A 25,209-nucleotide genomic window follows, 5' to 3' on the forward strand; every position below is an offset into this window, starting at 1 on the left:
CAGGCCTCACTCGCTCTCCTGCACTTTGTTAACTGCTGCTCTATTTCTCATTGCTCGCAACAACAATTTCATATGGCGATACGATTACACAGAACAAGTGTATAAATATACGTATATACGAATGACATACATGTTTACATATGTACGAAATAATACACACAGTCGATCATACATACGTATGAGCAGCGTGCATTTTATAGATACTCATTATCGCATTTGTCATATAATTCTCTCAATCCGCTCAGCAGACAGCGGTTCAGACCGACGGGTTTATTTTAGGTCGATGGGCGAGCGGTCGCTCATTTAACTGCCACCACCAGCACCACCAACACCGCCACAGCCACAGCCACCCATTCAAATAGATTGGCATAAAACAAATGTTTGCATAGTAACCAGTAGCCCCAGTCCTAAAGCAAACAGCCAGTGATGTCTTTGACTACTTCTTCTTCCTCTTGAAGTATGGATTCCTCATTAACACACTTGGGACTTCTTCTTCCCCCACACGGAGCGTTAGTCGCCAGTGTTGCTTTTGGGGTGCATCCAAGCTGTAGACGTACCAAAATAAGTGCTAAGCCAAGCACAACCGTAATCTAATCGTCCCCACATTCCAGTTAGCTGTGCATACATACGTATGTATAACTTTGAGGCCAATCTGAAACAATACAGATATAAATTCGAGTACTATATGCAACACACATATATGTTACACACATATATTCGTAAGGCCAAGACAGGCGAAGTTGGACAGCTTCTTGGGGAAAAAAAAAGATTTTTCCATTTCAAAACTGTTTACTTGAAACTCTCGCTCCAGCAAATGAAGAGACCTATATTTGATCGGGTTGTGTATGGGATATCCTTCAGAACTATATCAATGCTTAAAAACAATGTAAAAGATCATGTCGGGTAGAACATACTTCTCCAACGTAAAATCTGCGAGGGGTAGAATTAATCTCGCAATGTCATTTGACGTTCCTTTCATAGAACAGGAGATGAGGCCCTGTAATGGGGTTCCTTAACTAGTTAACGACAATTATCGACAACAGCACTCTTTCAATTGCAAATTAGTTAAATGTTGCGTTCGAATGTTACCACTACTCAACTTTAATATTTCAATATTGCTGTATTTTTTACTTTTTTATTTTCAAACAATTTTCTCACATATTTTTTTAACCTCCACAACATATATAAAAAGCATTTATATGATTTGTATAAGAAATCGTTATAGTATAACGCATATAAAGGTAACTGCTTATTTTCAATTTTTTTTTTTAACATTCCGCCCGGAATATCCAACCGATTCAGCTGTAATTGAGCATTTCCGGTTCTCAATGGGTAGAATATCAATCGCATTTTGACGTCTCCGCCTCTATCAGATAGTATGTTTGATTTGAAAAGGTTCTATATTGGTCCACACCTTGACATAAGCGGGTTTCCAACGAGTGATAATACTGACTCCAAAAGGTGTTCCAAAGCATATCGCTCAAATTTTGAGGGCTAACCGTTACTTTAGTACCTCCCCTAACCTTTACTTTAGTACCTCCCCTATTAAAAGGCAATGTTTCGAACAATAAACTTCATTGGCTCATGTATTCGTCTCAAATATATTTGAGCACTACCTACAACATCCTGGAGAATAAGAAAATCCAAAGGTGTTTTTGCTTTCAATTAGCCGGTAGTATAAATAAGTAAAAGTCACCAACCCCAACAATAAAAAACGTAATTTGCATGATATTAAAAACCTACCATTTGAAATTAGCTGCACGCTTGTTACTTCATTCAATTGCAGAGGTTACACAGAAACATGACTTCATCGATTATATCAGGACACAACTGCGCGGTATATACGCTATTGCTCAACCAATTGTTAGGTCGTTTATCAATAATTATCGTTTCGAGACTTCCCTTGATGTCAATAACTTAGGGTTTTCCCAAAGTCTTATTGGATACCATTATATTTTGAATAAAATCTTATTCGAATTAATATTATTTAGAAACTTTAGGAAGAAAGAGAATAACTCTCTTTCTGAATTGTTCTCTCTTTACTTTTCACAAACATCTGTTGTGTTTGTGTATCACATGTATTTTGTGGGAATAGGATTGAAAAAAAAACATTTTTTATTGAGGATATATGTATATAAATAAAAATTGCGGTGAAATTTGAAATATAAAGTTTGTCTGGCATTTCTTCGGAATTAAAAGCTGTAGTTAATATTTTCCTCCTTAACTGTCAAGGAAATGAAACAATGCAAAGGGTTGGAGTGTTGCATTCGTTAGTTGGGAAGACAAACATAACTTACTAAGATGTAAGAGGAAGGCCCCTCGGAGCAAATCAAGCTCTCCATATGAGTCAAAGACGGATACGCTAAGAATTCGTGAAAGAATCGTACCTCTTCCCTACCACTTTTTTACTGGGTGTACTGTTTATGGTCTCCACGAACTGCTCTTGTTATACTCAATAAACATGTACAATGGCTTCCAGTTGTCATGTGACAATGCACTGTCAGGGCCGGCACACAATGGTGACCGAATACACCATTCATCTTCCAAGGGGGTGTTTTGTTATGATTGAATGATTGGGGGAGATTTCGTTCGGGTCCAATATGGCGAATACACAAAAATATGACAAATCGCAAAAATTTAGAAAAGCTTTTGATTTTTTTCCCGTTTTCTTTATCCATATTTATGGGAGATTGGTTTGAATCTACGTATCCAGATTCTTTCTAGAAAACACAAATTTTCCACAATTCACAGTTAGAGATTATTTATGCCATTTTATGCCCCATACATATATGTGTATGTATGCGCATACAGTATATCTGGCTGTAGTACATATTAATTTATTATTGATTTATGGGGAGACACTTTGAAAATTCGGTTGGTATGCCACTTTTTTGCGAAAGTGATACGCAATAATTGTGGTTCTGGATGATGGCTTTGGATAATGATTTTTTTTTCTTTTTCGGAAATACATTTACATTTACACTTCATTGAGTTTTGTTCAATACATCAATGTAAAAATGAAAACGCGAACACTCACTTTGCACGCGGATGTGACAGTCTTCTTAAAGTTTTAAAATCCAACTGCAACTCTGAACTTTTCGGTGTGTTTCTCAGTGGCCATGTATACCACACGACAAACCTGTTTATATTCGTAGCCTTATAACACCCTTAGTTTGGTCGTTCATTTGTGCATTTGCTTTGCAGCCCCCAAAAAGGAATACATCAAGTACGCAAGTCTCATCCACACACAATCCACTTTTTCAAATAGGGGTGGTTCTCTGTTGTCGCTCTAGGGTTGCCATTCTTAATTTAGTGGTTAATATTTAGTTTGCATCATAACATATATCCCCTTCAAGTATTTTAAATATATAAAAACAAAAATTAAATAATTGAACTATCGTTTAATGGTCCTTTAGATCTGTATCTACATTTTTCCGATCAATCATTTGTGGAACATGTGGAAGTGAACCAAGGTGAAAATACATAAACAGCTTGAAGTCTTCGCCTGGCATATTTTGTGACATATCATAAAGAGATGCCAGAGCCGCACGCAAACTCCCGTTTAAACAATAAAAAGTCTGGTTCAAGCCATGTTTACATTAGACCTTTTTATTGGAATGAGGATTTATTCGAAATAAGCAATACAATAAATAAATGCATTTCGACATTCTCATAGACATTGTGGCATTAGTACAGGTAAATTAAAACAACGTATATTTTATTAAATGCGACAAAACGGTTCTCTGTTGTATTGAGGGAGAATAACTTTGAAGTTTTTTTTTTATTATATATACAAACCACATTCACTTTCTGCAAAGCACCTACAGACTCTGACACCGACTGCAGACCCTATGCAGTTGCGAACATAAATGAGAAAAAGCTCTAAAGTCAAATTTTCCAGCAACCATAATTCATTACGTTGGTCGCCAGTGTTTCAAACGCCGAAGGGGTACAGTCGTCTGACAAGACAATCTTTGTCTAATGTAAATCAATCCATCGAGTAAAAGTCAATTACCTGCAAGACAACAATGTAAGGCCACCCACCAAAATATGGCACCTTCAAACCAGCCGGATAGTAGTAATGGGGGGCTGGAAAGAAGAAAATGATAAAAGCGATCGAACCTTGATACAGCTACAACCTGGTGCACAAGCTCTGATATTACATCAACATCCTATCAAATTGAATGTGACACCCCCACCTGACAACACGACTTGATGCAGGCTGAATAGCGACGAAAACAATTCGTTGCCGAGAGTGAAGTTGCAGTTGCCGTTTCACATCCAACGATGTTGATTTCTGTCTGGATGTCTTGATTCCATTTTAATTAATATGACCAGCCAATTCGCCACTGTGGTGGGAGGGGGAGGATCCATCTGGCCGTTCTCCTGTGATTGTTCCTCAATCATGCAGTCACATACATACACATATACAACAACGATGATGCAAATGATCTGTCGATGTGCCTTCACAAAAAGGGGGTACGGTTGTCGGCCGGATAGGAATTCCTTTCGTTATCAACCACCACGAGCTGTGAATCCTTCTCTGGTAGATTGGAATTTTCCGCCGTCTACAACAAGCATGAATTCGTTGTTGTCTTTAGAAATGGAAAGTTCACTTGAATCTCACTTTCCTGTGACCGACCAGAGAAAAAGCCATTGATCTCGCCAAACCAACTGTAAATCTGAGAAAAGTTAAAGAAGTAGTTGGGCCACTTTTTTTTTTTTTTTTTTTTTTTTGTTGCCAAACTATGAATGTTGCCCAAGACCAGCAGATGCAAAGGAATGCTTAATTGTAATTCACTTGAAATCTAACCAAGTATCAACAGCAACAACCACAGGGGATAATATTGGCCTTGTATAAAATCAGGTGAGGTTCAACGATCCCAACAGTGGGCTAAGGAAGTAAGGGGCGAGTTTTCGAGTAGATTATCCAACAGCGAATAGAATAATTAAATTAAATGATTTGTGAAATTTCTTAAAAAAATTCAACTCAATTTATTTTCTTCTATGGAACCCGGTGGATTTAACTTGTCAATTCCTTTGGAGTTCGAACAACATTCTTTTTTTAGAATTACCAAATTTGTACCAAAGAACATGTATTTTGAAAAAAATCGCTTTATACCAGGTTGAACATTATATTTATTATTTCATTCATTTTTGAACATTTTCCATTAAAATTCCATTAAAGTGTTCTATTAACCAACTCGATTTCTTAACCCTTCACTGCAAATATGTAATGTTTCCCTTACCACACATCGTAATGTCTGCATAAAACTTTTAATCGATCTAACCATGGCTCAATAAGAAATGTTGCTTAAGAAATTTGGAAAATGGAATCCAAATAGATGTCAATATAATATATATTTAATAGAAATGAATGACATGGGTGTTTGTAGCTCTCACTATAGGCCCAATATTTGTTACCTAATATTCGCTATTTTCGCTCTTTAGATATAACTAATATATAAATATAAATAAATAAATAAATATATATATATATATATATATATATATATATATATATATATATATATATATATATATATATATATATATATATATATATATATATATATATATATATATTATATATTTATATTTATATATTAGTTACATCTAAAGAGGCATTTACATATATGCTGTATAGTTGGTACCACATATCGGAACCTATGGCTATATCTTAACCGAGTTTCACCAAATTTACTACACTTCGGCTAAACTCGTTCGTATATGTTCAATTCGGGCTTATATTAAGCTTGTAATCGAGTGAAGACATAAATGGGAGCCACATACAAATCTGAACCGATCTCGATAAAGTTTGCCAAACGTTGTTACGGAGTGCATAAAACGGCTATGGAGGATAAATTTAACAAATTGGATGAAGAATATATCTGAACCGATTTCCACCAAATTTGACACACTTATTTCTAGGCTTCATTTAGTTATATGTGCCAAATTCCATCCTATTTGGACTAATATTACACATTTGGTGCAAATCGGACGAAGAGCTATATCTAAATTTTGACAGATTATCTCCAATTTCACTAGGGTTCGTCCTTGGACCAAACACATATTTTGTGCAAATTTGTCCGATCATCTTGATCAGACAATAAATGCGGCCTCTACTTTGTTTACAAAAATACATGGACAGACAGATGCTGACTTTTGATCTAATTTTCAGGATACTGTCAAGTTTATTGTAATTTCAGTCCAATTCAATCTCTTTCTATGCAAAAATAAAAAATGAACTGTTGATTCTTCGCATATACTACTTTTACCATTTCTGCAACCTTTGTGATAACGGAAAAAATTGCAAAACTAATAGATTCTTGCAGGTTCTGGAACAGAACATTTATCTAAATAACCTTGAGCAAATTTTGAAATGTTGTTTTTCCCAACAAAAGTTGAACACATGTACATATTTATATGAATGTTACCGAAAAACGTCGACATACGTTTTGCCAGTAGCCAGGTTAAGGCCGAATATGAGCCACGGCGGTCCATGTTTTCGTCTAGCCTCCTTATAACGGTTCCCGCCGATATTCGGTATTTTGATGAGCGACATTATAGGCCGGAATTGTTTCAAATTTCAAACTATGACACGGCCCACGTCTTCTTATATCCCCTGTATAACGGTACCTCCCGATATTAGGAATTGTTATGATTTTAGGGACATTATAGGCCTGAATTGTTTCAAATTCGATAACTAAAGTTCGTAATCGATTATACATCCTATAACAAAAAATCCCGTATGCTGTTTATTATCTTCGTATAGCCCACATATGACATGCTTCAAATTTCGTATTTGATGTTCGTAATGGATTCTACAACCTAAGACTGAATATTGTCCATACAGGTCCACGAATTCGTGTAGCCCACATATAACGGTACCTCCCTTGATTCGGAATTTTGATCATACTAGGTCCTCAACTTTGTATAGCCGCCATATCACTTAAACGGTATTTTAGGATTTTTTTTAAATTGTGTTGGGATGAAACAACATTTAGATCATATTAGGGGCACGATGTTCCATTTTTGCCAAGATCTCTTAAATTAATAAAGGTGAAAAAGTGTGAAAAAATAAGCATTTTGTTTTTAACTTTAATGGTCATGCTCCCAGCTTCAAAATGATTCTTCCGTTGTGGGATTCTCTAACTAGTTTTCTGAGTTACCGACAAAAACGGACATTTTCAAACGCAAATTGTTGATATAAAAAAGTTAAAGTTGACAACATTGGTATCTATTGGTAGGCCTTAGCGACTACGTTGATTTCGTCGCTAACCTACCGACAAATTTCTTTAGTAACCGAAATTATAAGCATTTGATTTATACCAATTTTGGTCGGTAATTCAAAAAATGAGTTAGAGAATCCCACTACTGACATGCATACAAATATATGGAAGAAGTATATTAATTAAGATGTATAAAATAAGGCATTCATACAAAGAACTGACCTGTTTTTGACCACTGGTCGAAATCTTGCTGCTGAAACAGGATATTCCAATCGAATTGCAATTCATTGTAAGATGCCATCGCGCGGATTAAAGTCGAATGCAAAATGTGATAATCGATGATAAATTGTCCTCAATATGGAATAGCACCATGGACAATGCCTCGCATCCTCTGTTCCAAAAATAAACAATTCTGTAGATAACTCATAACAGTTTGCCTATCACAACCTCCGCGACTCCTCCAATATGTAGTGGGTGGCGTAGAAACATGTGATTGTTCGTTTGTATCGGCAGCTGCTGCTGGTTTTCTTTTCTCCTTTTGTTTGTGTCCGTTCAAGATTTACTGGCCGCACTCGACACTGACATTTTAAAATTGTAAATTAGGCAATTATTTCGACGTTAGCTTTTATTGCAAAATGAACAATGTACCTGGATGATATTTTTAAATTAAGTGTAGCAAGATGCAGCACTAATTATTGAATTATAATTTATTTTTGAAAATCACATTAATTGACGGGTGTTTGTTTACGCCTGCGTATTGCTCTGTACTGTTTCTCTTGTCCGATACTCCGGTATGTAATCACATCAACCACATTTGTTAAGAATATACACACAACAAAGTAAGAACTAATCATTTAAACGCGTGGTCACACAATACACGAGTACGAGTTAAAATCTCGATCATATCTTTCTGCCATTGCTTTGAGCTTATTCTGTTTCAATTGACGGGAGCTTTGCCAAAGTTATGACAGATCAACAGAACATGTCATCACATTTATTGATCTTTTTTATGCAAATTGTTCGCCATGTACCTAGGGAGGCATGTATGTAAATTCGAATACAATCGGAGTTTTGTAGGTATGCACATGGCTACAGTGTAGCCCAAATGTTGTCAAGTTTATATGACTCATTTAGTTATTTCGGCCAAGTACCGCTAAAGATCTAAATGACCATCTTGTTCTCAGTACCACTCATGGTAGAAGAATATAGGTAGATGCATCAACGTTTGACATTGATATGTCAAATGAAATGTCAAAACATCAATGAACTGTCAAATCATTGGAAATCAAAAATTCAAGCTAACCTCATTTCAAATATTGCATACATATATATATATATATATATATATATATATATATATATATATATATATATATACATATATATATATATATATATATATATATATATATATATATATATATATATATATGTTTGTTTGTAATTTATGGACTCGAAAACCGCTGAACATATATATATATATATATATATATATTTGTTTGTTTGTTTGTTTGTAATTTATGGACTCGAAAACCGCTGAACAGATCTTCCTGAAAATTTGCATGTATACTGCAACATCGCCTGAAAGTAACATAGGCTATATACATTTTTGAAATTACACTTGGAAGTGGAGATATAGCATCAGAATCGGAGGTACCTCCCAAAAAATTAGATTTTGTAGGCACATATCTATTGATCGATTACAAATACAGTCTCCAAATTTGGAATGCGTAACGGAATTTGGAACAAAAATAAATTTGCCAAATTATATTGAAATCGGTTCAGATTTGGATATAGCTCCCATATATATTTTCGACCGATTTCAAGCTTTTGATGCAGCAAACACGCTATGTATCCCAAATTTCAATGAAATTTGAAACGTGTGATGGATTTTATCTAAAAAATTGATTTCCCAAATTATATTGAAATCGGTTCAGATTTGGATATAGCTTCCATATATATTTTCGGCCGATTTCGTTCATTTGATGCCTCAAACACGATATGAATGTTCGATTCCAATGAAATTTTGAATGTTTACCGGGATTTGATCCGAAAATAAATTTATCAATTTATATTAAAATCGGTTCAGATTTGGATATAGCTCCCATATACATTTTCGGCCGATTTCATGTATTTGGTGCACCAAACACGATATGTATGTCCAATTTTAATGAAATTTAAAATAAGAAACGAAATTGGGAGCAAAAATGAATTTGTCAAATTATATTGAAATCGGTTCAGATTTGGATATAGCTCCCATATATATTTTCGACCGCTTTCATGTATTTGATGCACCAAGAACGCTATGTATCTTTAATTTCCGTGAAATTTGGAATGTGTAACGGAAATTAAAACGAATATACATTTGTCAAATTATATTGAAATCGGTTCAGATTTGGATATAGCTCCCATATATATCTTCAGCCGATTTCGTTTATTTGATGCACCAAACACGATATGTACGTTCGATTCCAATGAAATTGGGAATGTGTGACGGGATTTTGATTAGAAAATAAATTAGTCAAATTATATTAAAATCGGTTCAGATTTGGATTAGCTCTCATATATATTTTCGACCGATTTCATGTATTTTATGCACCATACAGGATATGTATGTTCGATTCCAAAAAAAATTGGAATATGTGACGGGATTTTGATTAGAAAATAAATTAGTAAAATTATATTAAAATCGGTTCACATTTGGATATAGCTCACATATTTGACGCACCAATTTCAATGAAATATGAAAGTTGTGGCGGAATTTAGTGTAAAAGTAATTTTTTTAAAATTATATATAAATCGGATCAGATTGGGATATGATTTTAATAAGAACCATTAACCCACAACGCCTTAGGCTAACACTAAAAAACAACACAACAATTTATTTGAAATATGCTTATTACGGGGAAGTATGTTGCTACCTCGAATTCACTAATTGGAATAGAAATGCCACTCAACTTGGCCACTGCACGCTTGGTATTTGCTATGAAATAAATAAATCCAAAGGACAAACCCTTCGTGTATGCATGTCATGTTACTGCTTTCCTAATGGTTTTGTTTATTAACGCATTAAAGTAGTGCAATATTTTTTTTTTTCATTTTTAAATTTGTTTTTTTTTATCCAACATATATTCGTAAATAAAATTTTGAATGGATATAAAATCAAAAGGGGTAGCGAAGCGCACCGAGTTCAGCTAGTATATATATATAAATGTTACTGTACATTGCTTACGCGATTTATTATTTTTGTTATGTTTACTCCGACTCCATGGCACAATTATAAAGGTAATCTAACTTGCCAAATTGGTAATGGAACTATATATTGGACTCATATATCATTTTCAAATAATTTAAAAATTAGTTCCATAATCATTTATGCAAGAGTATACACACATTTATATACGCAATATTTCAGTAAAAGGGCTTCATTTATTTTCTTTTAAGCTTAAACACATGGTAACATTAAGAAGGTAAAGTCATTTCAAATAAGTGGTCACATATTTGCAGATTCTGTAAATATATGATTACATTATTATAAAAATAGAGATTTCTAAACCCTTCATCTTGGCGAAACATTTTTGATGCTGTTGGTTCTTCTGTACTTTTTAAATGATTCTATATTCTATATAAAACGACATCTTATGCTGACAATTGTCCGCAATGAACTTGAGGCCAATTCGATCTCCATACTTCCTTTAGCTCATCCAAATTATACTTTCAAGCAAAAGTCAACCATTCCATAATAAAGTCTTAGATGACTTATAACGTCCATGTCTTTGTTTTCTGTTTTAGATTAAAATTACTCAATATATCGTATGAAATTGTGCCAAAAGCTTACCTTTAAATTGAATAAGGTAAATGCAGAGCTGAATGATATTATCCAACACAAATGTGTATATGTTCTGGCAGAATATGGACACTAAAATAAAACATTGTATTCAAGAGATAGCTTTTTTCTACCTTCTGCTATTGTACCAAGTGTCTTCCATGGCACAATGAAAAAGGTAAGCCATAGCTACAGACCAACTCCAATTTTAAATTTATACGGCTTATTCTTCAAATTAACATATGTTTGTGTTATGTGTTCTTTTCGCAGCTGTAAAAATTGAACATTTTTAACGACTTTGGCTATTTTTTTCTCTTAATTTATTAAAAAATATAGTAAAGAAAACAACTTGTTGAAACTACATATTACAAACAAGCGATAGAAATATTACACATTTTGGGAAGAATTACGCATGGATCAAGACTTTTAATAAAAAATTATTATATAGCACAAAAAACAAGCTTTAATACATATCATATATAACAAAAAAGATAGAATTCCTATGTGCTTCCATAATTATTACATGTCACGCTTTCGTAAATAAAATTGTTTTGAAATTATTTTAAAGGCTAAAGAAAGTGTTATAAAACTTTGACAAAATAACAAGGGTTCCACATACAACGAAAAAATACACACTATATGTTAAATTGCACATGAAGTGGCAACACTGCTATGTATTCATAGTTTAATGCCATGTTTACGTTAGAACTTTTTGTAGGGTTAACCTACTTTGAGAGGATTTATTTGAAGTAAAAGTAATGGATATGACAATTTAAATCCAAATCCAGTGGGTTAACCCTCATATATATAAACGTACTATAACTCATGGTACAATGATATCAAGGTAGGGCTATGATACCATATGATTTTAATTTTTTTATTTTCTTGGCTTAATATGTCATCTTTATTTGTTTATGTATGAGTTTTCTTTTCAATAACAAAAAAATTGTTCAGAAAACATCCAAATTCGGGTGTTTTCAAAATGTTTATTTCAACGTATGCATCGATAAAATCTAGAGTTTTTGTAGTGAAATAATCCTTTAGAGATATATAGTATATGATTTTGAAAAGAATTGTTGACCTTTCATTTAGTTATCGCGGTTTTTGAATAAATGCAACAAGTTGTTTGATTTTTTATTGTTTTGATACTAATTATGACATTACAAGCCAAACAGGTAGACCTCTATACTTGCAATTTTTTCAAAGTTGACCTACCTTCTCTTCATTGTACCATGGGTGTATGTATTTATTGTTTTGAAAAACAAAATGAAATATTTTCAAAACCATTGATTGGAAGACATGTATTAAGCCAGTTTAGCCATACAATTAAAAGATTCAACAGTTTGGATCATATTTTTGTAAGAAAATGCAAGCATTTCATTCATTTTCGCGCTATTTGACTCATTTCAAAAATGGGGAAAAATATTAAAAAATGAAAACAACAAAATTTTTGAATGAGTCTGGCAGACAGCGGGCATTGCCTCAGGGCTGCTTTTCTGTAGTTTAACGAAGCTGTTCTGCCTCCGTATTGTACCATGGTTTCACTGACCGTTTTTCTCCAACGTTGTCGTTCCTACTTCGAGTTACAAAACCAAAAATACAAATCAAAAATAAAGACTCGTCGAGTAGTTACGAGTGTGTGATAGCTTTTCTTTAGCTGTTCCTTTCACGACAATTTTCATGTCAGCAACCTCGTCTAAAAAATTGAATTAAATTAAATGGCAAAACTGAAAATGTAAATAAATCGATTGTTTTTCGTCAATGAAAGAAAAGAGAACATTTGCTACAAAAAAAGAAATTGTGTTGTCGAACAAAGTTATTGTTTGATCAGTGCTGCCATTTCCCTGAAACTGGCAACTCTCTCTACATAAGTTATCGACCATTTATCATCACTGGTGGCTGGCGATACAAGTTGCATTTTCTCAAGTTAATTTTCTTCGTTCTATTTCGTATTAATCGAATATTTCGTTTTTGTTCGCGTGGTTAGGGACAAACGTACAAAACGCCAACTTAGAAGGTAACACCGGCACTGAAGAATTACGAACAATATTGTCACGAAGGGAGCTGTGTGACGACAAGCAAGAGACAAAGATCAAAGTTCGAGGGGTCTCCACTTAATAACAAGAGGAGGACATACGGGATTGCTTCCATTAAAAAGAAGATAAAGAATTAACTTATCTACATAGGGGCCCGTATAGTTATTAAAAAATGACGGCTGATGCAATGGATCAAACAAGTGAGGCATCCCCTCCCGCCTCCATGTTCATGTCAATTGTCCAGGAAATATTCTACAGCCCAATGAATCTCGCATTGGTGGCCATTATTGCATTTTTAGTTTACAAAATAATTAAGGACCGCATAGAAGTGCCAAGTGTGGGATCTCAAAAACCTCCAGAACCAGAATTACCAAAACTACGCCGAGATTTCACAGTTGCTGAGTTGAGACAGTATGATGGCACCGGCCCAGATGGCAGAGTTCTTATTGCTGTCAACGGTAATGTTTTCGACGTGACCAGAGGCAAACGATTTTATGGACCAGGTAATGCAAAAACCAAAAAACAATCGAATTACACCATCATCTTAATCACACTCACATACATGCCGAATTGTGTGTATTTTGTATGCATACAATTGGTTTTTGTAAAGTTGTGAGGAGAGAAAGAACATTCGGCATTCTTCTTCTATTTTTTATTTTCTTATCTTAGAAAATAAACACTCAGACGTCTGATAGAGTCACCTACATTGACGTTCTTTTTTGGAGTTACATACGACCAATAATAATTTAAGAATTATCTACAGGGAATGTTGAAAGCGCATTTGAATTTTTTACTAATTAAACGTCCAAATTAAAGGTTAATGTTGCTTCGTTGCACACACTTGGGCCCGTTTTCCGTTATAATTTTATTCATTTTGGACAACTTGTTTGCATCTCCATACAATTAAAATAGAAATCTGTTAAATATGACGATATCGAAAAGCATTTCCTTAGATTTATAATGTGATGTGTATTGTAATGCAAATGACATGAAATTCAATTAAATTTAACGTTAAATTTGTGATTCAAATGTTTAATAGTGTGCAAGACCTCGCTAACGTAATCCGATCCAAATATTTCTTACAAAGGATATTTGTTATTGGAGACTCAGAGACTCGTTTATTTCATTTCAAATTCCTTGCATATATTTGAATACTAATGACAGAATGTATTAGGCATGTCGTATAAACACATAGTCATTCGGCGAAAGAGCTAGAACGTACATACCCATATTGGAATCATCCAAATTAATCGGATCACAAAAAATTTAAAACTTGGCACTCCCGTAAAATTCCAAAAATAAAAAGTGGCAATTTGTCAAAATAGCTTTATTTTTGTTGTATAATCACATGGCTTTCCCTAAAATTATTATTTTACACATTTAACATGAAAGAATAATTATTATTTTTATTCTAGGGGGTCCCTATGCATCATTTGCAGGCCGTGATGCTTCCCGGAATTTGGCTACTTTTAGCGTAGCTGCAAATGATAAGGATGAATACGATGACTTGAGTGATTTAAGTGCTATGGAAATGGATTCAGTACTAGAATGGGAAATGCAGTTTAAAGGTAAATACAATTTAGGGCTTGTTTCTCAATGATGATCCGAATGTGGGAGCTAAAACAAAAACAGCGCTCTAAATGTTTTTTTCTTTTTTTTAATTTGAATGTTCTGCTATATAGAAAAATATGACCTTGTTGGAAAGCTGTTGCGCAAAGGAGAACAACCAACCAACTACGAAGATGAGGAAGAAGACACCGATAAGGATTCTAAAGCCAGCGATGTTTCATCCTACATTACTGCAGCCTCAAGTGACTCTAAGGAAACAGCTGCTTCAGCCTCATCCGATGAAACGATTAGGAAACGCAATACGACCTCAACCACAGAAGAAGTCAAATAAGCGTTACATTTATACTGCATTGACTGCATCTAGATTTATTTAGTTAAGTTGTCTGTCGTAGTTTTTTTTTTTATTTTAATCTTAACAGTCAATCTCCAGATGTCATTGTTGCACTCTAATGTTTCAACAATCGTCACATTTTTCTAAATTGACTTTGTTCATTGTTTAAACTTTTTGGATGTGGCTTAAGAAACAAATATAATTTCAAAAAAAAATGTAAACAGTATATTAATATTTGGATTGCTTTAATTTTTGTGCAACATAAAGTTTACGCGTCCAATTCTAATAGAAAAATTATGACAGTTCGTCGTACATGGTGGTAGATTTAATTATATTCACATATATTTTTCGAAGCAATTGTCTGATAATAAAATCCTTAGTTGGGATGCGAAAATTTGGTAGTGTTTTTGTTGATGTGTGCATAATTTTTGTATCTTTCAATATTCCCGAAAATGTGGGAGGTATTACGAGCAACATTAAAATAGTAGTTCTACGAAACACAAAAGTCTTTGAAATTATGGAAATGATGTAAAATATTGGTTCACTTCGCAGCACGATTGAAGAAAAGCTCTTATTTTTAAACACCGAACGTATCCATAAAAGCTGCTTAGCCAAATTATTTTGGATATTTTCGCGCATTTTCTTTTGGTTGTGTATGTATACGTAAACAAACATCAGCAGGGCGGCATTTGTCCTCCTAAGAGTGTATCCAAACACATAAGATGACTTTGGACACAGCAAGTTTAAATAAAATTCTCTAGATATTGTCTTGGTCGAATATACACCCAATAAATCCAAAGTGAAGTTCAAATGTGCAAAAAGTTTTCCCGGAGAAAAATTGTACATCCTAACTGACAAAAAATCCACATTCGAGTTTATCTTCTCACAGGAAAATGGGTGGATTACCAACAACTTTATATGAATGTGAAATTGTGGTAAAAGAAATTATAAAACGGGAAAAATACAATGAAATGAATACACGTGTTAAAAAAACATTCTAATACATGTTTTGGAACTCATCTATCATATATTCAAATAATATTAAAAATAAATTCAAATGAAACATTTAAATGCAGAGCAACATTTAAAATGTAATAACCCAAATTTCATAATATGTAAATTTTTGAAGTTAAAATAATTTATTGAAAATTAGTTTTATTTTTTATTGGTTTAACATTTTCTGTGTGATTGTTGTGTGTATTTCCGTAGTTTGTGTTCTACCTTCTAATAATTCTACCATGAGACACAATTGCCTGTTGCAGCACCAGCAAGAATCTACTAGTTTTGCTATTTTTTTACATTCTGTTCTGGAACAGTTTAAATTAACAGCCAATCAGGTAGACAACCATGTTAAATTTTTAACACGGCCAAATTTACCCAGTAAAAGTGGAACCCAAATTTGTGCGTATATTCGCTTCACATTGTCTAACATACAAGTATACTGCCAGCGCAAAATTGACTAGGAAATATTGTCAAATGAATAATTTTGAAAATAAAAAATGTAAACATATGATTGCATATGACTCTACCTTCTTAATTCTACCATGGATTAAACAAGGAAAACAAGAAACTGACATCGGCCACATAATTATTATGAATTGTATTTTGTGGGTTTTCCCCAATATAATAAAAAGACTCCGGTGCAGAGTTGTATTATACTTGTTTCTTAGAAGTTGAGTAACTTTTCTTATTGACCCGTTTAATAATAAAAACAATATTTCTGTTCCAGAACTACAAGAGCTATCTACAAGTTTTAGATTTTTTATATCATAAAGTGAACTAGGTTATCGTAGTAAAAATTTGTACATTCTTGCAGTTTTGCAGCTGACCAAATATGGTATCATAACTAACTAGAAAATTAAAATTGTTCCTTAACTCTTTATAGTAAAACCATGTTAGAATTAAGGATGTAAATGCAATCACTTTTTTTTCAAAATTATTCATTTGACAACATGTCATTGTCAAAATTGGTATTTATAAATCCATTGTATATACACAAATCAGAGATGGGAAACTGTTTATAGTGTAGTGAAAAGTGACAAGGTAAATTACAGAAAATACATATATGGATATTATTATTTAAAATGGTTTTACCTTCTTAATTTTACCACGAGTAAAACATATGCCATTATCAAAAAAAAAAAACGAAATGTTATGTAAATAAAAAATATATATTATCTAGTAGTTCTTCGTGTTTTTGCTAGTTTTTCATTCCTGTACTTGTCTTGTTTATGTTTCTTTTAAAGAAAAGAACAGCCGATGACTTAACCAGTAAAAAATGTCTTCAATGTATTTGCATCTTACAAGTAAAAGAGGGTATTCTGGTTGAAAATGTAAAAATATCTAAAAGTCTTATGTGGCGTTTCCACTGCACTTGATTCGCTCTCTATTCGTTGTTCGACCCTTAACTATGAAAAAACTAAATAATTCTTCACACAAAATTTCCTGAGCGAACACTCATATTTGTAAGTTGTTCAAATCAAATCACTCTCAGAACAACGAAAAAATATGTCCCATCCCTAACAAATGAGGGCATTTATCGAAAAAATAAATTATGACATTTAACAATTAAAAATAGAAAAAATTGATGAAATTTAAAAATTTTTGGGAAGACTGAAAATTATGAATGAAAACTACAATGTTGAATGGCGTATGTACATTCAAACGAAAGGAAATTTTGTTTTCTCTCTCATTCGAGGTACGCATTTGGTCCACGAGTTAAATTTTCCACAGACAACTGCAAACAAAAGAGGCAATATTTTCAAAATGTTTCTATCGGCAGAAAAAATGTTTGACAAGTGTCTCTCCAGCAGAAATTAAAAATGGAAAAACACAAAAATTTGTTCAAAATGTCAACATTTACACAAAAAGCTGAAAACTTGAATGAAAATTGTAAAATTAATGATATAATAAATCTTTGGGAGGAAAACAATAATTTCTTCTATTCATATTAGTGAGAATTTCATGTATTTTCGTATAAATTCCCATTAAAATCCACAAACAAAATTTTTGAAAAAAGGAATTACTTTACTATAAATTACGAATCGTGCCGTATGAACGGGTTAATTCGTGTACCTAATTCTGAGAGCGAACAACGTTGTTCGGTTTCCAATGGAAACATGCTATTAAATTTGCCTTTTATTTTTATCGAGAGCGAAAAATCGATAACTTACCAACACAAAAATATTATCGAAAGATTCTATCGAAAAGTCATAGTGAATTCATATGTTTGTCAAATTTGACGTTTAATTTTTGTGCTGGGCAGAGAATTACATAAAGAGGTTTGGCGAAAATATTTTGCTAATTGTATTATTTAGAATTTTACATTTCATTTATTCCAGAAAAATGCTGCGATCCGCTGCGTCGCTTTTTGCAAATAATGCACCAAAGCTTTTGGCCGCGCGACTTCCTTCCGGCATGTCTGCCGGAGCATTTGGGCCAGCAACAAACACACTGATGGTGCGTCAACAACAAACGATGCCAGTTGTGGACTCGAGCAATCCCTTGCCCAAGAAAGGTTACAGTCCATTCGGTACCAAACAATCCAGCATGGCGGAATGGTCCTTGGCTCGGTTAGATGACTTACTCAATTGGGGGCGTAAAGGCTCTATTTGGCCATTAACGTTTGGCTTAGCCTGCTGCGCTGTCGAAATGATGCACATTGCTGCACCTCGTTACGACATGGATCGCTACGGTGTTGTCTTCCGAGCATCTCCTCGTCAGGCCGATGTTATTATTGTAGCTGGTACTTTAACAAACAAAATGGCCCCAGCTTTGCGCAAGGTCTACGACCAAATGCCCGAACCCCGTTGGGTAATTTCAATGGGAAGCTGTGCCAATGGCGGAGGTTATTACCATTACTCATACTCAGTAGTGCGCGGATGTGATCGTATTATACCCGTCGATATTTATGTGCCAGGTTGTCCACCAACTGCTGAAGCCTTAATGTACGGAGTTCTTCAATTGCAAAAGAAAGTCAAGCGTATGAAAACACTACAGATGTGGTACAGGAAATAATGTGTAGTTATAGAAATCGAGATGGTGGTGTCATAGGAGCAACACAGCATAGTAAAGAACTGTAATATTAAATCAAATTTCGAAATGTTAAACGATTAAATAAATAAACATAAATGAGTATTTTGTTGTTGTTTGTGCTTCAGAGGCGGCCTGAAATATGTCATTCTAATTTCTAATGTCATTTGCTTTTATATGAACTAAGGGAATAGCAGGATGGGCTATATAAGATTTTTCATATCACGCGTTGGCGCGAAAAAAGAAAATATATTTACCTATATATTACAAAGTGACACGATGCCTTGTTACCTTTAAGTATCGTATTGCAAAACAAAATACAAAATATATGCAAAGTGTCAAATTCTAAAATCGATACATCGTAAATTGAATAGATTAGAAAAACGAAGCTTTATTCTGAACGTCACATCAGTCCACGTCCACAAACCATTGAAGGAATTTAGTATTGCTATTTGGTATGCTACTCTAGTTTTACAGCCAATTTTTTGTCCGTTAGGATGCAGTTGCAAAATAATGCAAAAAGCAATACTTTTCATTCAATTATAGAAACAAAAAAATTTTAACAACTTTTCAACCGATAAAAGTTATTGAATAGTTATGCTGAAAGAGAATAAATCCCAAATATATTAAAAAAGAAAAGTAATCAAAAAATATTCTAATTACTTATTCGAGTGAGTTAAATTTTCCAAATATATTTACGAAGATTGAGGAACCAATTCCTGTTGCCATGTCAAATGAGCCTAACTTTCCAAAGACACTAAATATGACAATTGATTGTATTTTTAACGCTCCAAAATGTGAGCAAATGCTCGTTTTTCTTTCCATACACCCCCTCTTAATGAATCTATCCTATTAATTTTAAACAAAGAATTCCTTTTTGTTATCTTTGTTTCTAAATATATTACACTACCTGGCCCGGTCAGCGTTGCCGGCATAATAATTCACAAATCTGGCTCATATAAGTGGCATAATTTGTATTATAAATAATGACTTGACTAATAATATAATAATTCACAAAATAATAATTCACAAATCTGGCTCATATAAGTGGCATAATTTGTATTATAAATAATGACTTGACTAAATAGAACTAACTACCCATGACAAAATTTTTAATGCATGTTCACTTAACGTTCGATTTGAAGTGTTTCAAAAACATTCAGCCATAGGCTTTAATTTGAGAGTTATAAACCTAAAATCATTGGAGTGAGCTGTAATTTGGAATTTGAATCGTTTAGAAATACGTGTCATTTGATGGGTGCCATTTAGTTTTGTCTACCTTATAATTAAGGGTAGAATGACTTGAGAATAGTCAAAGTTAATTACCTTTTTACAATCCTTAGAATAACACCTCAAATTGTTCGTTAGTGTCCATATGACGTCTATGTTTTTGTATGCTCGTTTGTCTGCCAATCGGTAGACATCACTATCGGTGGACCTGGGAGGTATTGTTATATGGGGCCATAACAAAATATGTACATATATTGAATTTTTTCTGTAAGATTGTTCTCTACTACCAAAGTAGCCTAACTACAGGTTTTAACCGAATCGATTGGAAAATGTGGTCGAGACCATCAAAATAGGTAAATTCAGGAGATGCCTTTATATGGGTGCTACTTCGAAAAATTGATGTCAAATAAGGGCCAAGCCAATTGAAAACTGTGACCAAGACCCTGGAAATAGCCAAATATTTATATATATCCATTATTATTCGAAAATACGTTTTCTTTTACTATTATATGATTAATATAAACAAGTAAGCAAAGGCTATAGTCGTGCGGGGCGGAACATGTGATACCCTACAACACTACAATATACTAAAAGCCCCTTATGTCCAAATCCATTTTGGAAGATTTCGCTTTTGAAATTATGTCATAGAGCATTGCCCAATTGACCAATATTTACGCACTTCGTGGTGCTGTTAGTTATTGTGGTCCATTTAACAGCTAAATATAATCCAATGGTCATCCAAAATGCTAGAACTCTTTCCTGACCTTAAATCTCATGCAAAATTCCTTGTCGAATGGTTTAAATTGTGTGATAAGGAAAATTTTTCTGTTTTTGGTTCAATTGAACTAAATATTTTGCCATCTCTAAAAGCAAGAGGCCTATCTGTATCTCCAAATTTAGACTCATCTATATGATTTGCTTGTTTACGATATTTGGCTATATTCGTCAACGAAATCAGCATAAAAAAGCCAGAAGTTCGCCTTTTGTATGTGTCGGATATCGCCTGTAAGTAATATTGGTATTTTTTTACACAAAAGTAGTGGTCCATTCTTCCCGCAGTCCTAAACTCTAACTTCGTGCGAGATTTCGTGTCCTTTGTTTCTATTTGTGACCTTCATAACGGCTGCAAAATCAGGAACATTTTTAGTTGTTGGTCCATTTCAACCCCTAAATATATTGCGGACATCTTTGAAAACAATAGGCCTAGCACTTCTGAGCCTAACCCCACCCTTGCGAAAATTTTCGTGAGGATCGGACGATAACAGCAATCTGTATATAATAACCCGAACGGTTCGTACACGGTAACATATAAGATGTTAATTTTTTTTCATATCATATCCCTTTCTGGAATTATATAATTCACGTAGTTCCATTTACCCAATAAATACATAAAATCTGTAATTAACAGTTTCGTCCGTTGTCGCTTTATACTACCCAAAAAAGACTACACATCATATTAGAATTCAAAAAGAAAAAAACAACACCAATGTACGTTCGAAAATAATAAGTCAAAATGAGAAAAAATCATGCAAAATAAAACATTAATTCAAATTGATAATTTTTACGCGATTTTTTTGGATTTTATCCTTTTCTTCTAAGAGACAATTCCGAATTTGTCTAGTACACAGTTGCAGTTTCTTGCTCTTATGAAACGAAAGTACATTTCGAAATCTTTTATCTTTTCTTCGCGAGTTGGAATTTCCACCGAAACCAATGTATAAGAAAGACATTAATTTTTGAAATTGTGTTTAGGCAAAAATAATTTTAACAATCACCTCTGCGGTTGAATTTGAAAAGAGGAAAATACAAACATATATTTTTAATGTCTACATTTTCAAATAAATTAAAAACAGGAATGAGAATACGAAATCAATACTACAATATCTCGTTGAGATAAAGACAATAATAAATTAATTTTATTGGCTTGTTTCAATAATTTATAAGTAGGGCACATGGTAAAATTAAGAAGTTAAAGTCATTTCAAATAAGACAATCCATCTCTGCATTTTCTGTAATTTATTTTGTCAAATTTCACTGAATAAAAACCGCTTCCCATCTCTGATTTCTGTGTATACGATGGATTCATAAATATAAATTTTGACAATGAGATGTTGTCAAATGAATAATTTGAAAAAATTGTAAACATATGATTGCATGATTTTACCTTCTTAATTCTACCATGGTATGGCATAGCAATCACCTGAATATATTTTTTTCCTTTTGGTAGTTTTGTAATACCGAAATATACAGTTTTTGTACATGTAAGTATTGAATAAGAAACATACTAATTTCGAATATTGTTGAAATTCTATTGAAATTCAAATTCACCACATGAGCAAAGCCGAAGTGTTCAGAGCATAGAGAAGACGTTGCTTTAAATTCCACTTGGCAAACGTTACTTCATTCTACCCTCGACACTTCATCCTTTGGAACCGAACAAAATGTACCCCTTCCTGGAACCAGCTTCTTTCTGCATTTTTGGCAAATTCTCATTTTCAAATTCACAAATTTTCCTGTTTATTTATATTTTATATAGATTTGTCTCCCAATTCCTTTAATAATTTAAATTATTTCGAAATCTTTTGACAAGAACGTTACAATTTTGTTTTTGTATTCATAGGGCGAATTCAAAATATATTTTGACAGATAACTTGGTCGTCAGAAGGGTCTTACTGGCTTTTGGGAATGGCTAATGGCTAATGGGGATGGCTGGCTTTTGGGGATGGCTAATGTTGCAATTGTATTAGGAACTCAATGTTGTGAAAAATTCACGGAGTTCCATTCATTTTTCACGATTTTCTCTTAAATTAAAATATTGTGAGAAAATTGTCAAATAAAAAAAATAACTTGTTGCATTTGTTAAAATTAAATTAAAATTTTATCAACCTGCCCTACTTCGTAAATATTGTACCATGGTATTAGCTATATTCATTTGGAGAAATTGGGTCACCGAAAAGAAACGCAATATTTTGGTATTTTTATAAATTGTTTGTGTAGTCCATGCAATGACTGGGATTTTTAATTATTATTTTTTTTTAATTTAATTAAAATCACAATTAAAGAAATAAAAACAGATACAGATAAATACACAAGAATACAACATCATAATTAGGTTTTGTTTTCTTATCTTATGTCACAGTACAAAATGCGTTAACAACTAATCTCTTAATTATACATTTTACTATCAATATAGTATATAATGATGTTATTTCTGTTATCGGCTGCCGATTGTGAAGTACAAATATAATTGTTGCATACAGAAGAGACGAGACGACGCGAGATGTTCGTTATTCATGTTCCTTATTCAACTACAAACTTACTGCAAGTAGTTGATTAAGGATCGCTATATCCTGCAGTAGTACTAGAAAAATGTGCAGCTATACGTCGCGTATTAGTCCGAGCAGTACGTATATGGAAATGTCAATGCAATAAACATACATAAATATATTGCAATGACATGCCCGTAGATGAATTCTTAAGTGTTATACAACGTTTCCAATATTTGTCCAATGAATCAATTGACCGAAAAGTCTGCACAATATTTGGTTATTTTTTTTTTAGAACTTTATAATTTTTCACATTCACTTTGCTTTACTCTTACATATCTTGATTTTATATATAGTTGTGTTATTGTTGTTTTAAAAACGTTTATTTTTGAGAGTTTTGCTTTTGTTTTATGTTGTTTATATAAATCTATAACTAAATAATCGTTTATCATATCGGTATTTTTGCAGTTTATATAATTATTATATTATACTAAAATAGAAAAGTTATTTAATTACATACTGAGTTTTAACTAGTCACCAGGATGCTCTGGACAGGAGCGATTTACTTCAAACCACCGATCAATGCAGCTTCAAAGAAAATAATCATCAATCAATTATGTTATTGTTTAGAGAAGAAAAAAACTGATTATAACTTACCATTTATGATAAATACAAAGACATGGCAAGCGCGCAATTATATCACCAGGATTTAAATCTTCTAAGCAAATAACACATTCGCCCTTGGCGTCCGCCAAAACATCCTCTGAAATACAAATATTTTATTAAGATTTTATGTAAATTTTTAATAGCGCTGTAATCAAATTACCGTTGTAGGAGAGTCGTGGTTTTGTCAGGCACATTACCAAGTGGCATTCAATATCATCGGGCAAAACGAATTTGTTACACACCGGACATTTAATACCTGATAAAAATTATACAAACAAATAGTCAGTAACATGGAATGGTGAAAGGCAAAACAAAGATGAAATATCCTGCCTAAGTATTACCATCCCCTAAATATCCATCGCATGCAATGGAATAAACCACTAAATTGATTTCAAGTGGTCAATTAGGCCAAATTAACACTAAAACTTTGCACCAATGATAGCATTTTCAAAAACGACGTCAATAAAAAGTCAATAAGTACAAGAGTTTTCTCTTAGTATGTGAAATATAAAATAAATTATAAAATCCGACCACATTAATGATACATATTTGGTATATGGTGACAGAAAAGATACGAGTAATTTGTATACACAAATACTACGTCAACAAGACACAATCAACCTTGTGAAAGCTACCAACAACACGAATTGGATGAAATAATACTTATAATAATTCGTTATTCATGTTCCTTATTCAACTACAAACTTACTGCAAGTAGTTGATTAAGGATCGCTATATCCTGCAGTAGTACTAGAAAAATGTGCAGCTATACGTCGCGCATTAGTCCGAGCAGTACGTATATGGAAATGTCAATGCAAATGTCATACATAAATATATTGCAATGACATGCCCGTAGATGAATTCTTAAGTGTTATACAACGCTTCCAATATTTATCCAATGAATCAATTGACCGAAAAGTCTGCACAATATTTGGTTATTTTTTTTAGAACTTTATAATTTTTCAAAAAAAAAAAAAAAAAAATATTTTACTGCACCGAAAGAGAAAGGATAAACTGATTT

At 33.1% G+C, this 25,209-nt stretch overlaps 4 protein-coding genes across 7 annotated transcripts in view; 2 read left to right on the forward strand and 2 right to left on the reverse strand.

The window, feature by feature from the left end:
* The window catches only part of LOC109612756 (uncharacterized), a 51,871-nt gene extending 43,719 nt beyond the window's left edge, over positions 1-8,152 (reverse strand). Inside the window, exons 1-2 of one of the 4 annotated variants that reach the window (XM_059121554.1) lie at positions 7,881-8,152; positions 7,455-7,810 (exon numbers count right to left, since the gene is read on the reverse strand). In XM_059121554.1, the coding sequence (XP_058977537.1) occupies positions 7,455-7,533 (79 nt within the window). In that variant the 5' untranslated portion in view covers positions 7,534-7,810; positions 7,881-8,152. Of the gene's footprint in view, positions 1-2,975; positions 3,173-7,454 lie in introns of those variants that run through there. The other 3 variants (XM_059121553.1, XM_059121558.1, XM_059121557.1) reach the window with 3 other exon arrangements.
* Positions 8,153-12,937: 4,785 nt separating this feature from the next.
* On the forward strand, positions 12,938-15,388 carry LOC101887715 (membrane-associated progesterone receptor component 1). The gene is made up of 3 exons (XM_005175577.4): positions 12,938-13,597; positions 14,510-14,662; positions 14,777-15,388. The coding sequence occupies exons 1-3, from the start codon at positions 13,267-13,269 to the stop codon at positions 14,992-14,994; spliced, it is 702 nt and encodes a 233-aa protein (XP_005175634.1). The 5' UTR covers positions 12,938-13,266; the 3' UTR covers positions 14,995-15,388.
* A 2,735-nt stretch (positions 15,389-18,123) lies between these two features.
* Positions 18,124-19,131, forward strand: LOC101887545 (NADH-quinone oxidoreductase subunit B 2). The gene is made up of 2 exons (XM_005175576.4): positions 18,124-18,275; positions 18,336-19,131. The coding sequence occupies exon 2, from the start codon at positions 18,340-18,342 to the stop codon at positions 19,009-19,011; it is 672 nt and encodes a 223-aa protein (XP_005175633.1). The 5' UTR covers positions 18,124-18,275; positions 18,336-18,339; the 3' UTR covers positions 19,012-19,131.
* A 4,092-nt stretch (positions 19,132-23,223) lies between these two features.
* Positions 23,224-25,209, reverse strand: part of LOC101894779 (E3 ubiquitin-protein ligase znrf2) — a 9,808-nt gene continuing 7,822 nt past the window's right edge. The window contains exons 3-5 of the mRNA XM_059121560.1: positions 24,349-24,444; positions 24,180-24,285; positions 23,224-24,110 (exon numbers count right to left, since the gene is read on the reverse strand). Of these exons, the coding sequence (XP_058977543.1) occupies positions 24,053-24,110; positions 24,180-24,285; positions 24,349-24,444 (260 nt within the window). The 3' untranslated portion in view covers positions 23,224-24,052. The remainder of the gene's footprint in view (positions 24,111-24,179; positions 24,286-24,348; positions 24,445-25,209) is intronic.

Source organism: Musca domestica, unplaced genomic scaffold, assembly GCF_030504385.1.
Source record: "Musca domestica strain aabys unplaced genomic scaffold, Musca_domestica.polishedcontigs.V.1.1 2, whole genome shotgun sequence".
Classification (NCBI taxonomy): Eukaryota; Metazoa; Arthropoda; class Insecta; order Diptera; family Muscidae; genus Musca; species Musca domestica.

Coding starts and splice junctions, on each gene's coding strand:
- LOC101887545 (XM_005175576.4), top strand. CDS start 18,340: ATGCTGCGATCCGCTGCGTCGCTTTTTGCAAATAATGCACCAAAGCTT.
- LOC101887715 (XM_005175577.4), top strand. CDS start 13,267: ATGACGGCTGATGCAATGGATCAAACAAGTGAGGCATCCCCTCCCGCC. Junction 13,598..14,509: donor CAAACGATTTTATGGACCAG/GTAATGCAAAAA, acceptor TTTTTATTCTAG/GGGGTCCCTATGCATCATTT. Junction 14,663..14,776: donor ATGGGAAATGCAGTTTAAAG/GTAAATACAATT, acceptor TCTGCTATATAG/AAAAATATGACCTTGTTGGA.